The sequence below is a fragment of the Triturus cristatus genome, chromosome 5_2 (genome assembly GCF_964204655.1).
Source record: "Triturus cristatus chromosome 5_2, aTriCri1.1, whole genome shotgun sequence".
NCBI classification, from domain to species: domain Eukaryota; kingdom Metazoa; phylum Chordata; class Amphibia; order Caudata; family Salamandridae; genus Triturus; species Triturus cristatus.
The window spans coordinates 415348249-415361606 of record NC_140588.1 but is presented as its reverse complement, the minus strand read 5'-3'; the positions used below and the strand labels follow the sequence as shown (position 1 = coordinate 415361606).

Here is a 13358-nt window from a genome sequence, read left to right as displayed (position 1 = left end):
CTACTTAATGTATCGACCCACGACACTGCAAAAATACGAACCAGATGGACTCAGAAACTAGCCAGACTACCTAGAGTTGAGATAAAACGATCGACAGTTGACATATCGGACGCTAATGTTTTAATACAAGAATGTATACCTATCTTTATGCCTGTCCTATCCCCTTTCTCTCCCTCATTTCTAGCTTTTCTATCCTTTCCTCCAGCACCTACTTCTCTATCAAAATTCTAGACAGCAAGGGGTTAACCGCATAAACAGTAAAGTACTAACGTAACGTTCTGTGCCAATCGTGGTGAACTATGCAACAGCATTTGTGACTGTATACACTTTAAAAAAAAAAAAGTCTTTCTTGAACAACCTTCCTCGCAAATTATTTGCAAACTCATGCCCTCACTGTGCCCTATGTAAACTAACAGTGATGCGTCATTAAAGAGAAAGGGGGAGCCCTCGAGAAGGCGGTCCTTGGCAGTGACAGAGAGGAAAGCTTCGCCCTCGCTGCACTTCTGGTTTAGAGCGTATCGGGAGTTGTAGTTCCTCGTCAGGCCGCTCATGGTCTCGTGTATTTCTTCCTGTTATTATGTAAAGATAAGTGGAGGGAAGGAAAGTTGACCTCTTGGTTAGTGTCTGAAGGGGCGATGACATGCTATGAATTGTCTGTGAACTGCAACAGCCACAAAGCCATCTTACGCGAAACGTGTCCTGCTCTGGGCAGCTGCCCGTGTGCTGTGGCTCTGGCTGTTGAGGTGGGGCAGCTCTTGAGACACATGTGAATAAAACATGCTGACCGCGGGGCTGTGCGTGTGCCCGCCTGTGCAGCGTGTGTTCACTGGGAGGCGGAGGCTGTGCCTGCACGGGGCGGTGTGTGTCCGGTAGGGCTGTGCTGTTTGTTGACTGCGAGGAGGAGCGCCCAGGCCCGGCCTCGTCAGCGGCAGCCGGAAGGAGCGCAGCGCGAGCCGCCGCAGCACCTCTTTCAGCTCCCGCCGGCATCCGCACGCAGCGCCGAAGCAGAGCCAATGTAGCGCCGGGCCTGGGGAGGGGACGCAACAAGATGGCGGGTAGGTGGCTGACGGCTGGAAAGGGGGTTCCATGGCGCTTCTGCCTCACGCCCTCGGGTGTTCTTAGTCGCCGCAATGATTTCCCTTGTTCATACAGACTGGCGTCCTGGCTGTAGTGCGGGTGTGAGCCACTTCACCGGGCTGTGGGGTTGCCTGCACTCTGGCTGGAAGGGCGCTTGCTGGGCATGGATGGACTGTTTGTATGTGTTTGTTTCTCCCCCTGGTCTGCCTGTGTCCATTCATGAGTGTCTCTCTTTTGTTCCCCGTTGTAGATTTGTCATTGCTACAGGAAGATCTGCAAGAGGATCTGGACGGATGTGAGTACTCTGTTGTGACAGTGCTGTGTGTTTTGGGGCGAAGGTTGTGATTTCATCTACCTCGACACCCTTTTTGCTTTCCTCCCTCTCTGCAACCCTGAGTGGTGTGCAAGAACACCGGGGAACTCTTCTCTCCACTTAGATTAAAGGTCTTCTTACACCCACTGGCTTGTTTGACGAGACAAGCACTGCTCCACTCCTGTCAAAGTTAAAACAGTTGTACTTTGACATAGACGTACTGGTACAGCGTGACATTTGAACAGTATTGAAAAACACTGTTGAATGGCTATTTGTCACAATTGTAAATTTTTTGTGTGTAAAACACTGGTGTCCGACCCCCTTTTCTAATTAAGCGTAATACTTTTGCTACTTTTTTCAACTAATGTAATTTCGTTGCTGGTAGCCCATGTTCTCCATCCTCCGTGGGTTGTGCCTTGAGCAGATAATGTTTGTGGTTGCTTTACATATTCTGTTACCGCGTTTTTACTCTGCACTATACCGAGCTTCAAACATCACTCTTAACCAACCCCTTTCGTTCGTGGTGTTGAAACGTTTTTGTACAATACCACAGAGCTGCCGGTCTTCTACTCTGATCATCCAAAATAAATAACTAGCCCAACTTTTACCAACGGGGTACGCAGGCCGGATTCATGTTGTTTTGTATGATACGATCTATTCCAAAACTTGGCAGTAGATAGATAGTTAATTAGCAGCTCTGTTTATCTAGAAAAGACCCTCCATTGAAATGCCTAGATGAGATAAGAAACAAAATGAATCAACAGAGTAGGTCGATTTTAGGGACAGCCCCTCACGAAGGCTATTCCAAAGGAATAAACGTATGCACCTCTTTGACATTTTGTGACCGGTTCCATTGACTAATGATTTTCTCTATTGTAAAGCCCACCATGATCATGGTTTTTAAAAACAATCCAGACCCTCAAAGTACCTCCCTGAACTTTGACCTATATTTATTTTACCTATATTTTAGTCACCTGTAGTAGGAAAAAACACAACTAACCTTTTTCCAACAATTAATGTTGTAAGTGGTGTACTCTACTGTATATTTCTTAAAGTAGAACGCATTGACGCACTATACAAATGTTAAGTAACCGTTGTATAGGGTGCAGCGTTATTGGCAATGATCAGGTTTATTGTCCATTCTTCCGCAAGAAGTAAATGTACATAGTTATTTTTAGCAAATATTTAATACCCTGCTCTCTCGTTACTTGTCTAAACCAGCGCATGCCATATCTTGCCCAGAAAGTGTAAATGTTTGTTCACTTGCTTTGACTTGTGGAGTCACCTGCAAGTAGTGTACGTCTTTATTAGAATTTTATCTTTGTGATAAAGAAAATACTAGACCACTGCTCAATTGAGTTCGAAGTTTGAGTGCTTAAAGTTCGTCCCCCTCCCCTCCCCCTTATCAAAAGTCAGTGATGCATTTGCTGGTCTCATTGTAAGACTGGTAGTGTTTCTTAATTTGAGACAAGTTAAGCAAAAATTAATATGCAGTGGGGTAGCAAGGTCAGGTGGTACCCGGTGCAGAACATTTCTTGTCATTCACCCAGCTTGACGAAATGGCAAAATGTCTTAAACACATATTTTTGCCATTTTGTCACTCCCCTCAGTGATGACACCTGGCGCGGCCCACATCCAACGCAACCCCCATTCCTGCGCCACTGTTAATATGCCTCCAATATTGGTGCCTCGTCCGACCTAAACTGGTAGTGGACTGGATTTCTTTCGTTGTTACCAGTTCGAGTTATGCACATATGCTATTTGGAATTCGTTGTGCCGAATATTTTTTATCTTCTTTTCTATTTGAAGATGATAGTCTTGAAATTTCTTTTCAGAGTCTCGGGTTCAAGACTTTTAAGAATAAAATTATCCCAAGGGCAGCAAAAGTGTATGCAAACGTGTAATTAATGCTGTTGACATTAAGGAGAGCAGGCATTGGCTTGTGTGGAGGATTCTGATTTATGTTTAGGTGAGGCATACTGTGTTGAGAAGGAAGCTATTGTGGTTTCATAAACATTGTGTTGATGTGCTACCTTTTTGGGGGGAAAGCTGTCAGTCTGCTATTCTGAAAATTGAGCACAATATCTTTTTGATGCACTGCATTACCCATGCCAGTAGGTTTGGCAGTTCATTTGTCTGCTGTGATGTCAACTGTTTCTGGTGAGGTTGCACCTGATTCTTCTACATTTAGGCAAGGGTGGAATATAATGAGGTAGAAAAGGGTGTACTAAGTCAAGGGTAGATCTCGAAACATTTTTTTTTCCTAATTTGAAGCAATTTTTCCCTTCACATCTAGATTGTAAATACTGTATTGTTCCCTATTGGAATCTAGGACTAATGCAACTGGGTATCAATTATTTCGCCCCCCCCGAAGTCACTTGTATTGCACAGATGCTTGGTGATGGCAGTTCATTTGAGTATTTCTTTTAGTCTTGTGTGAGACATGTATGCGTTATTCATAAACAGCCCTGGCATATACTTTGTTTAAAATGTCTGCAGTTTTGAATATTTGAGATGGCTGGCAATCCAGCACTAACCTTTAGTCAATTGATTACCCCCTTTTTAAAAAAAATTTTTTACTAAGTCATGCAGATCGAGGTAGACGGATCTCAGTTTGCACCAGGTAGCCTAAGCAGCCATGTGAAGATGGGTGCAATTTGAGGAGCCTCACTAAATACAGCCCAGACAAATTATACCATTGGAGGTTATTATACTTTGAGCTTTCAGATTGGTCGCTAGGGTATGTAGTTTATCTAGAGTGACTCAATATTTAACACTGTTTCATGTATTCTTTTTGTTTACGCCTGTACATATGCAATTGGAAGTAAAACTTAATCCCTAACATTTATGCCATCATGTGAGTTGGATTGTGTTAAATAATCTGAGATGAGCACAAGATGCTGTTCCCTTCCCTCAGCCTCTCAGTTCTTTTCTGTTGGCAAGTTTCGGAAACAAACGACATAATAAAATCCATAGTTTAAGTTAATTTCCAACAACATGAGACACTGTAGATGAAAAAGGAATTTTGTACTGTTGAACTGCTTTGAGGAGCTAATGTTGAACACCGCAGTGAAGCAACCTCGAAAAATAAATTGACTATAACAGTTGCAAATTTAGAAAGCACATTTAGTTTGTGTATTTTTAAAATAATTTGTTTTCATTATTTTTTATTTATAAACAAGCTTTATTGTTTTCCAATAACATCACCACAAAACATAGCACCATTATTTCGGCAGTACCACGTTACAAAAGATGTAGTTCTGAGTTTACAGATCCAAACCATAGTATTCGCACCATCTACCCCAAATCTTCTCATGCTTCTACGGGCAACCCGTGCAGCATAACTAGGTTTTTCTTGTTGGGCTCACCAGTCCGCCTCCACCTCACCAAAGAGGGGGCCTGCAAAGAGGTCCATCTCTGGGCGATATTGCCCTTGGCAACCAGCGAGGCGACACCAGTGAACGTCTATTCCGCCTGTGGGCCACCAGGATCATCTAGTATTCCCAGTAGGGCCACCCTACGGGTAAGATCCAGGGGTCGGTCAAGCAACCTGTGAGAGTTCTTGTGTTACCTTCTGCCAGTTGCAAACCTCACAGGGCAAGCCCAAACCAGATGGTAAAAAAACGTCGGGCGCAGAACAGTGAAAACAGGTTACCTGGTTGATTCTGCCAGCTCAATAGTCATATAGGGGGTCGTATAAATCAAGTGAAGATAATTCAGTTGGATCAGTCTAAGGCGCGTGGAGATGCCCATCATTTGGGGGCCCATCCTAGCTACCCACCATTCTGTTGTTGATTTCCTGATCCATGCGTCCCACCTGTGTTTCAGTGTGTCGAACCAGTTTGGAGTATTAATGATTAGAGAGCGATACGTCCGGGAGATTGCAACCCGAGAAACTTTCCCGGTTAATAGTTTTGCTTCGAGGGGGCCGAACTCTGAGATGCCAGTATCTGGAAGGATGTTGGGTGTGAGGGCATGGCATAACTGCAGATATTTATTTTTATTTTGCGTCCGAGTTGGTAGTGGTCTTAAAACAACTGCATATGGCCCCCTGCACATACCTCCCCCAGCACTGGGATGTCTATATTGCCCCATTTTTGTAACCACTCCAGGCCTGCTGTATGGCACAGCCATTTGCTTATCCACAGGGGGTCCGCAACATCTATTTACGGTCCCAGCCAACAAATCAAAGTGAAGATCTCCAGCACAGAAAGATCACCCGGGTAATTTCTGGGAGAGACTGTGAGATTGGCGCTCTGTACAGTGTACCCATTATGTTGTCTATGCCGAGCAGGCATAATTCTCAGCGGTAGATTGGGTTATCCCCTTCACAGCTAAGTCAGTAATTAACCATGACCGGTTGTGAGACCCCATAGTAACAGGGAAGGTCTACCGTTCCTAGGATTCCATCGTATGGGGAATGCCAACAGTTGGCAAGTGTGATCCGGGTGCCACCTCCGGACCAAAGGAAGGAGCGAATGGTGAGCTGAGGTTTTGGAACCACTGGTTAGAAATCGTGAGTGGAACGTTTTAAAGCATATATAGGAAGTTAGGCAGTATCAACATCTTAAGAGGCTACGCGTCCTAAAATGTGAAGCGGAGGCATGTCCACTTCCAGCAGTCTCTCTTCATAGCAGTCACCTGCGGTACCAAGTTGAGGTACTTTGTGAGTTCTGGGAGTAAAGATATATGGATCCGCAGGTGTTGAAGGGTAGACTGCACATTGGGATATCAGATTGCCAGGTGTAGACACTTGTGTTGCTGCTTATTGGGACCAGCAGGGATTTAGACCTGTTTATTCGGAGCCCCAGTGGCTTGTCATACAGGTCAAGCAGCGTCAAACACTGAGGGCCTGAGGTTTGTGAGTCGGTGAGGAAAAGCAGAACATTGTCTGCGTATAGTGCAATTCTCTTCTCTGGCCTGGCTTCCCAAGATCACCCATGAAATTGTGCGTCACAACACACGAGTCTCGCAAGGGGGTACATTTGTTCTAATTTAAGTAAACATACATGCCCTGAATTTGGTATGTGAATTATGGATGATTTAGGTTTGTATTGTGCTAATCCACTGAACTGAAATCTGATATTCTGCTTTCAGACTAATAGTAGGACTCTTGGTGAAAAGAGTGGTAGAATACTTATTTTTTTTCTGAAGTTATTAGTGCTGTTGACCCCCCTAGGTGATTTATTATCTTTCTTTTTACCTATGCATTTTGTTCTTGTTATGATGCTCTGATCACCATAACATTTTCTGTTCTAGTAGTGCAGAGGTAGCTTGGATTTGAAACTCTGATATGCTTAAATCCCCTCACAAAAAAAAAAACAGATTGGCTTCCTTTGTAATTTACAGACTCCCAATAAATATCCGAAGCTGTTAAAATTATGTCAAGAATAATTGCTGGAGCTTGTACATGCTGCCAGATGAAAATAGTTTGTTCAATAAAATATGCAAAATAATTCTGGGGTTGATGGGTTCTCGTGCGGGGTGCCAGGGGTACAGTGGGGGTTATGATGTCCGATACCAATATTGAATAACAGTTTGGGAGCAATTTGGAAGTGACTTTAGTTGCCATTTATTTACTTTGCCAGGAAAAAAGTAAAAGGTTTTATTATTTAGCTCCTTTGGCTGTAAGAAACCGTCAATGGTGAATAAAAGACCAAAACCATAGCTCTCCACTCACAGATTTGTTGCAGGGCTTCCAAATAATACACAATACAAATGTGAACACTCAAGAAGTGGTATAACTAGCACAATGGCGATATCCTAGTTCCTGCACTGAAGCTACTTATTCTGTATTAAGCTGGTCTGACTTGAACTGTTTTAATACTGTGGCAGTGATGGGATTGTCTTGGGCAAGGCTTTAGTTGGCTGCAGCTCAAAAGGAAGCATTGATAAGTCCTCATTATACTATATAGGAAAGTATTGTAACCAGTTTCTCCCCTCATGGGGAAAATAAGGTGGGGAGAAAGAATTTCTCCCGCCATGGGCAAACTCTATGCTTGATGAAAAAGAATTCCCTACCTAGAGAACTCTTTCCATCCATTGGATTATCTGAGAGAAGGAACACTAGATCCCACTCTAGGACTTTGTCACTTCTGTTAGTCAAACAGGTATGTTGCATTTTGAGTAATGCTAATAGTCTTGAAACCTTATTGGAGCTGTGAAGAAGTTAGGACCGGTCTGCCGACACATACGGAAAGTTCAGAAAAAGCAGCAAGCCTTCTTAGTTTAATCTTCTGTAAGAGTCTGTTTCAGCTTTCTTTACTTTACTTAAGGGGGGAAGTTCCATTTTAGGCAACCTAGCCCAGGTTTATTGCAAGGATTTGCTACCTACCTGCTCCAGATGAGTCGAGGAAATGGTACTACCTGTTTTTCAAATCGATGTGTAAGTGCAATGTTAAAAGACTAAAAGTGACCTCATATTTAAAACTATTTTAACAGGTACAAATTTTAAGAGTATGTATTTTCACGGCTTATAACTAAACCTGTACTTTTCTGAACCTATTTAGAACTGTGCTGCTGCATACATTACAGACACAAAATTAAATTGTGCATGTTTGCAAAATGTTAATGTATAAAATCGGCTGTGAACTTGATCCCCAAACTATTCCATACTCAAAAATTGCTGTGGTCTACGAAATGGCTCTGTGGAAGACTTAAGCTAACTTTCACTGAAGAATTGGTCCCGCTGCAGCTACAAACTCTTCAAGGCAAGAATGAAAAAACAAGGGAAAGTGAGGTACCAGTGAGAGGATATCAAAGAGAGGAAAAACAAACCCTTTAAACAGACACATACTAGCCATATCTTTTACTCCGTTGTAATGTCATTCAACCTTTTGTACTGAAATTGTAAATTGCTGTGTCATCTGGCAGTGAATCACTGGTGGTGTATATTTTTCTGGAATGAGAGGAAAGCAATGAGCTTGAGATGTAATAGTTTAGCACCTATTTCTTGAACACACTATTTCTGTTTTGGCAGCAAATCATCAAAGTGGCACAAGTTGAATATTATTGCATTATGAGTAAGAGAGGAATCGCAGAGCGGCCGCTCCTTTATGGAAGCTAGCTTCTCAGCAACATCTAACATTGCACATATAAATAAATTCTGACTTTACTGGGAAAGTTGCTCTCCGTAGGGCTTTGTGGAGGCTGTAAAGGATAAGATAGAACTCCAAAGTCCTAGACCGTTATGGCGTGTTGAAGGAGCACTTGGCGTCAGCTAGCTGCTCGAAGCCAGACGAGATAAAAATTTGGGTGCAAATACACAGTTTGCTAACTAACTTAATCTTGGACAAGGTCACCAATTTGATTCTCAATATCAAAAGAAAATGATCAAACATTTGACATGCAAAATCTCGGGTGGTGGAGGGGGTGGAGCCCATATTAAAGATGGAGACTAGATTATTACATAAAAACATGGATGACCTAACGGTTACAGAAGTTAAAAAAAAAACTTTGTAAAATTTATACGCTTGGAAATAATGTGCCCCCACAATGTGTGGGTGTCTCACGTGGTCACATTAAATAAGTACATCTTGCTTACATTTGGTGGAATTATTTTACTCCTTCAAACATTATTCCCTATACTCACCTGTGTCCCTTCCAACAAATAAAGGATCCAATTATGAAAAGCAGATCCGACGGTGCTCTAGGGCCAAATGTTTTACCTACCACCCTGTATACACATGAAATCGACTGCTGGGCTGCAAGCTTCTCCTCCCTATTGTCTGGACTCCAGAGCCCCTGCCGGATTCATGGCACTGCTCAATATTACAGCCATTATACAAAAAAGTTCCAAACATCGAATCTGGGCATTAAGGCCTATTTACCCTGCTAGACATTCAGTCAAAATATTTTGCAAAATTATATAAAAAACATAGTGCAAATCTGTCTCTAAAACACTAATGAAATCTGAAAATTACTCAAATGTATCCCTTTAAAATGTTAATCTAGGAAGAAATTAATCTTTGAAAACTCCTGGTGCCTCTAGCTGAACTCTGCCTTAACGTCCCTTAAGGCGTGTGGACTGTGGGAGTTATAAATCCCCTTTTCTGTATAAAAAAATGTAAGTAAACCTTAATTATAAATTAGACTCTCAGCTGCATTAGTTTGATCTCCTAATGTTGGATTTTCTTCCCAAATGGCCACTGCAGCCGGTCTCTCTCAAGGGCAGGCTGTACAGGTATGAAACAGAATCTTTTGCACTTACCCAATGCACTTGCCCATTTCCGAATATAGAACCCAGGAAATGGCTACGAGATCTTATTTGTTTTAACAGCTGTATTTGTCTTCACTCTTTTATATTTTGCTTGAAAGGAGATTATCCGCAGTTGGTGACTAGATATATTAAAATACATGAATGATGCCACAGCCACCCTTAACCGAAACATTCTAAACTAGTAACAGTTTGTTGCACAGTTGCCCTAAACCTGCTAAACTCAACAACCGTCTGTAAGGAAATAGGGTTTTGCATATTACGCATTCTTACCCTATATTGGTTTAAGAAGCACTGAATATTTCTCTAACATAGTACCTCTATATCTTTATTATCCATAGTGCATATAACTTAATTCTTTACAGTTTAATTTCTGTCAGTAAAAAAATATTCTGAGTGCAGAGATGTTTTAAAATTTTGCACATCTATTTTAGTTTGTTTTTAAATGTTTAATTGTCCTATTATAAGTACTGTATAGTACGAGTATAATTGCTGGAAATGCAGATTTTCTTATCCTAACCTGGTCTCAGAGTTAAAGGTCGTATTTTTATGGTTTTAATTTTCTTAGGCACCCTTTTCATTCATTATACTGTCATGGTTTTTAATGAACTATTACATAAAACACTTGATTTGCTCCTGGCTGTATTGCTGGGCAGTTGTAGCTCTCAAACAAGTTTAGTTATGCAGCATTTTCCAAGTTTTGTGTCTAGGAGAAAAATCTGGATTTCTCAGTAGAGTCATTATGTACTATCTTAAGGCTGTATAATTTTTGTCAGGTGTGTGTGTGTTTGTGGCTAGCCTGCATACCGGGTTATGGTTATGTATACATGCAGTGCCTGGAGTTAATCTCATTCAGAATCAAGGCTTGCGCGGATAATGTTAGACCGCATCTTTCATATGTGGTTGCTTTCACTTTTTCCTCTTGATGCAGTGGTTGTGCCTTCACTTGTTTTACAGTTTTAGTAAGCATGAGAGCTTTTATTGTTTTCTAAAGCTTCACTTATGTTAAAATACTCCTGTGAATACTCACTCTGAAACCCTTGCCCTCGTTGTTTTGACACCTACACATGTTCAGTCTTGGGACAGGAGGTTGATGGAGATTACTTAATGTATTTTTAAGACTGGCACGATTACAGAGATCTTTTTTGTGATCTGGCATTATTATATGCAGTTTCTGATAGTTATATGGTGGATAACTATATGTTTAGGATCTGAGCTTGCTGGGTGATGGTAATAGAGATGTGCTGTGCAAGGCGAAAGTCCTTTACTTCTGAAACTAGGAAAGGGTCACAATGGATTTGCATGCATCAGTAAGTGCTCCGTACTTCTTGTTTCAGTATTTAGCGTTGTGAAAGAAATGGTGCAAAATTCAAAGAATGTTATTACTGCACCTTTAAAGTTAGGCATTGAACGCGAACATGTATGTGCTCCTGGGAATATGTAGTTCTGTTAGACTTCAATCCTCTAGTTGCACCACGAGTCTAGAAAACAAAACATTGATGCCCAATAATTCTGCCACATCATTTGTGTTTTTGCATTGACTTTCATAAATTGACGCATTGAGGGCCACCACGTGGATAAGTGGTTTGTGAAAAATTGGAATACAGCTTACAAGTTCTGCTTTTCCTTCTAGATGTGTATTCAACTCTGTATTTTTGTATGCAATTTTGATTAAAAGCAGAAAAAGGAGTTAAAATCCTCCTTCTATGGATGGGCTGGGCTGGTGGCTGTAACAATATCTATTTAACAACTTTCTGAAAACATTGTCAACGTTAGTATAGCTTGTTTACTGGTAGATACAATTAGCTTGTTTGTTCCAGCTGCATTGCAGTGACTGGCCATACCTGAACTGACCCAGACAATAAAAATCTTCCTGTAATCATCTTTCATATTCATTGCCAAGGTCTCCATATATGGATCCAGGATAGAATGTGTTTTTGTACTTGGAAACGGAAAGCTGCGATCCCAGGTAAGATTTCTCACAATAGTCCGCTCCTCAAGTACTTTTCTGTGGGTCAAATATTATGTCTCATTACTTACTTTGTGGCAGTGTTTGCCGGGGCTGAGTCCTGAAACTAATTTTAAAGTACTTGAATTTGAGGTGGTTGCGCTCATGATTGCGGTCATGATTGTTCCTATGTCCAGAGTTTGGACTATTTGATATTTTTCTTGAAAGTAATGCTGAGTGTTTATACACACGTTTTATTTTAAGAGCGTCAATGCTACCCACACAAAGCAGCAGTGGCTCAGAAGACCTCTCCCACACTTCTGAACACCCCAAAGCTGGTAGATCCATTCATGCGCAAAGCTGCAGTTGTGCTGGTAGCACACATGCCCTCTTCCAGACTGTTCCACACTTCTAAGGCGGGAGTCATTCACTCACCTATTGTTGGCAAATATGAGGCGTGCAAGTGCTATAATTCAGCATGCTTATCACTGAACAGTTCAGGGATTAAGAATACCTGTCAAAACAAAAAGTCTCAGAAGCCGATCTATGGCAAGCAAGTAATTTATCCAGTACTGTTTCCTTTAAATTATTCTGATACTTATAGCTTGTTCTCTATCTTATAAAGACTTGCATACACGTTCTAGAATGCAATGAGTAAGCTACTTGCACAAGAAAAGAAACTAATCTGGATTAATCCATCTCTAAATAAAGATGGCGCTTTGTTTTTTTGACACAAATAGCATGATGCAATGTGTGTTGGTATTCCTGTAGTGCTTTTTTCATATCTAGTTGGGAATAACTTAGCAATAGTCCTGTCACAACTAAAACAGAGAAAGACAAAGCACTGCTAGGGTTGGAAGTGATGGTTGAAGTAGATAGTGAAGCAGAGAGTAGTGCTGGCAGTGACTGATGAAGAATATTTGCACAGAGTTTATTTAGTTAATAATATATATTGTACATTACAAGAATAATCAGTAGAGGACTTCCTTTTTATCTGGGGCTTGACTAAAACAAGTGCTTGTTCAGTAAATTTTGACTTTGCTGATAGCAGACATGTTGCATTTTGTACAACGTGCTTGCCACCCCGCTGTTGAGCATGTACCTGCTTTGGGTTTGATTTGGGGAGGAGTGTAGCAGTTTTTCAAAGTAGCATTGCATGCTTGGAACAAATGAGCTGGAATTGTGGAGAGCGATGAATAATGGCCTCTGTCTGATAGTAAAGAGAAACAATTTTGAAATGTCAGAAGAATGTGGTTTTTTAACAAGGAAACAAAGTATGCTTGAATTAATCTCAGCCACTGGTAATTACTCGAGTCCACATGCCAGTTCTCTGTTACTTTACACACCATGGCACCTCAATTTGGACCCAGCCATATGGAAATCAGTATTAACTGCTCCAATGGGAGCAGTCCAGCCCAAACTACCAGGCCAGGTTCTCCCCCACCCGTAACACAAGCAAACTAGGGCTGGTTTCACACTAGTATGCTACCAGAGTAATTATCAGTGCACAGTGTGTCACTGCAACCAAGGTATACCTGGCTGATGAGCCCTAACTAGGGCAAACCCGGTTCTGGGTTGCTTAAATTTTGGGTCAGGGAGGACCTGCCTCTGCAGTTTGGGTAGGTCTGTTCCCATTGCAGCAGGGTCAAGACTGAATTTCATTTGGTTGGGTCCAAACTGGGGTGGCATGGTGTGCAAAATAATGATGGGCTGGGATGCGGCCTTACCAATTACCAGTAACTGAGATTAATTGAACTGTTCCATCTATCGCTTTGTTGTGTATACTTAAGGTTTTTTATTAAGGA

The 13358-nt window shown here is 41.6% G+C and overlaps 1 protein-coding gene across 4 annotated transcripts in view; it reads left to right on the top strand.

Moving 5' to 3' along the window:
- The first annotated feature begins 527 nt into the window (after nucleotides 1-527).
- Nucleotides 528-13358, top strand: part of PPP4R1 (protein phosphatase 4 regulatory subunit 1) — an 803115-nt gene continuing 790284 nt past the window's right edge. The window contains exons 1-2 of one of the 4 annotated variants that reach the window (XM_085607334.1): nucleotides 528-616; nucleotides 1328-1372. Coding sequence is in view for 2 of the 4 variants with exons in the window: in XM_085607331.1 (XP_085463457.1) it covers nucleotides 1049-1055; nucleotides 1328-1372 (52 nt within the window). In the remaining 2 variants the exon portion in view is untranslated. Of the gene's footprint in view, nucleotides 1056-1327; nucleotides 1373-13358 lie in introns of all 4 variants that reach the window. The other 3 variants (XM_085607333.1, XM_085607331.1, XM_085607335.1) reach the window with 3 other exon arrangements.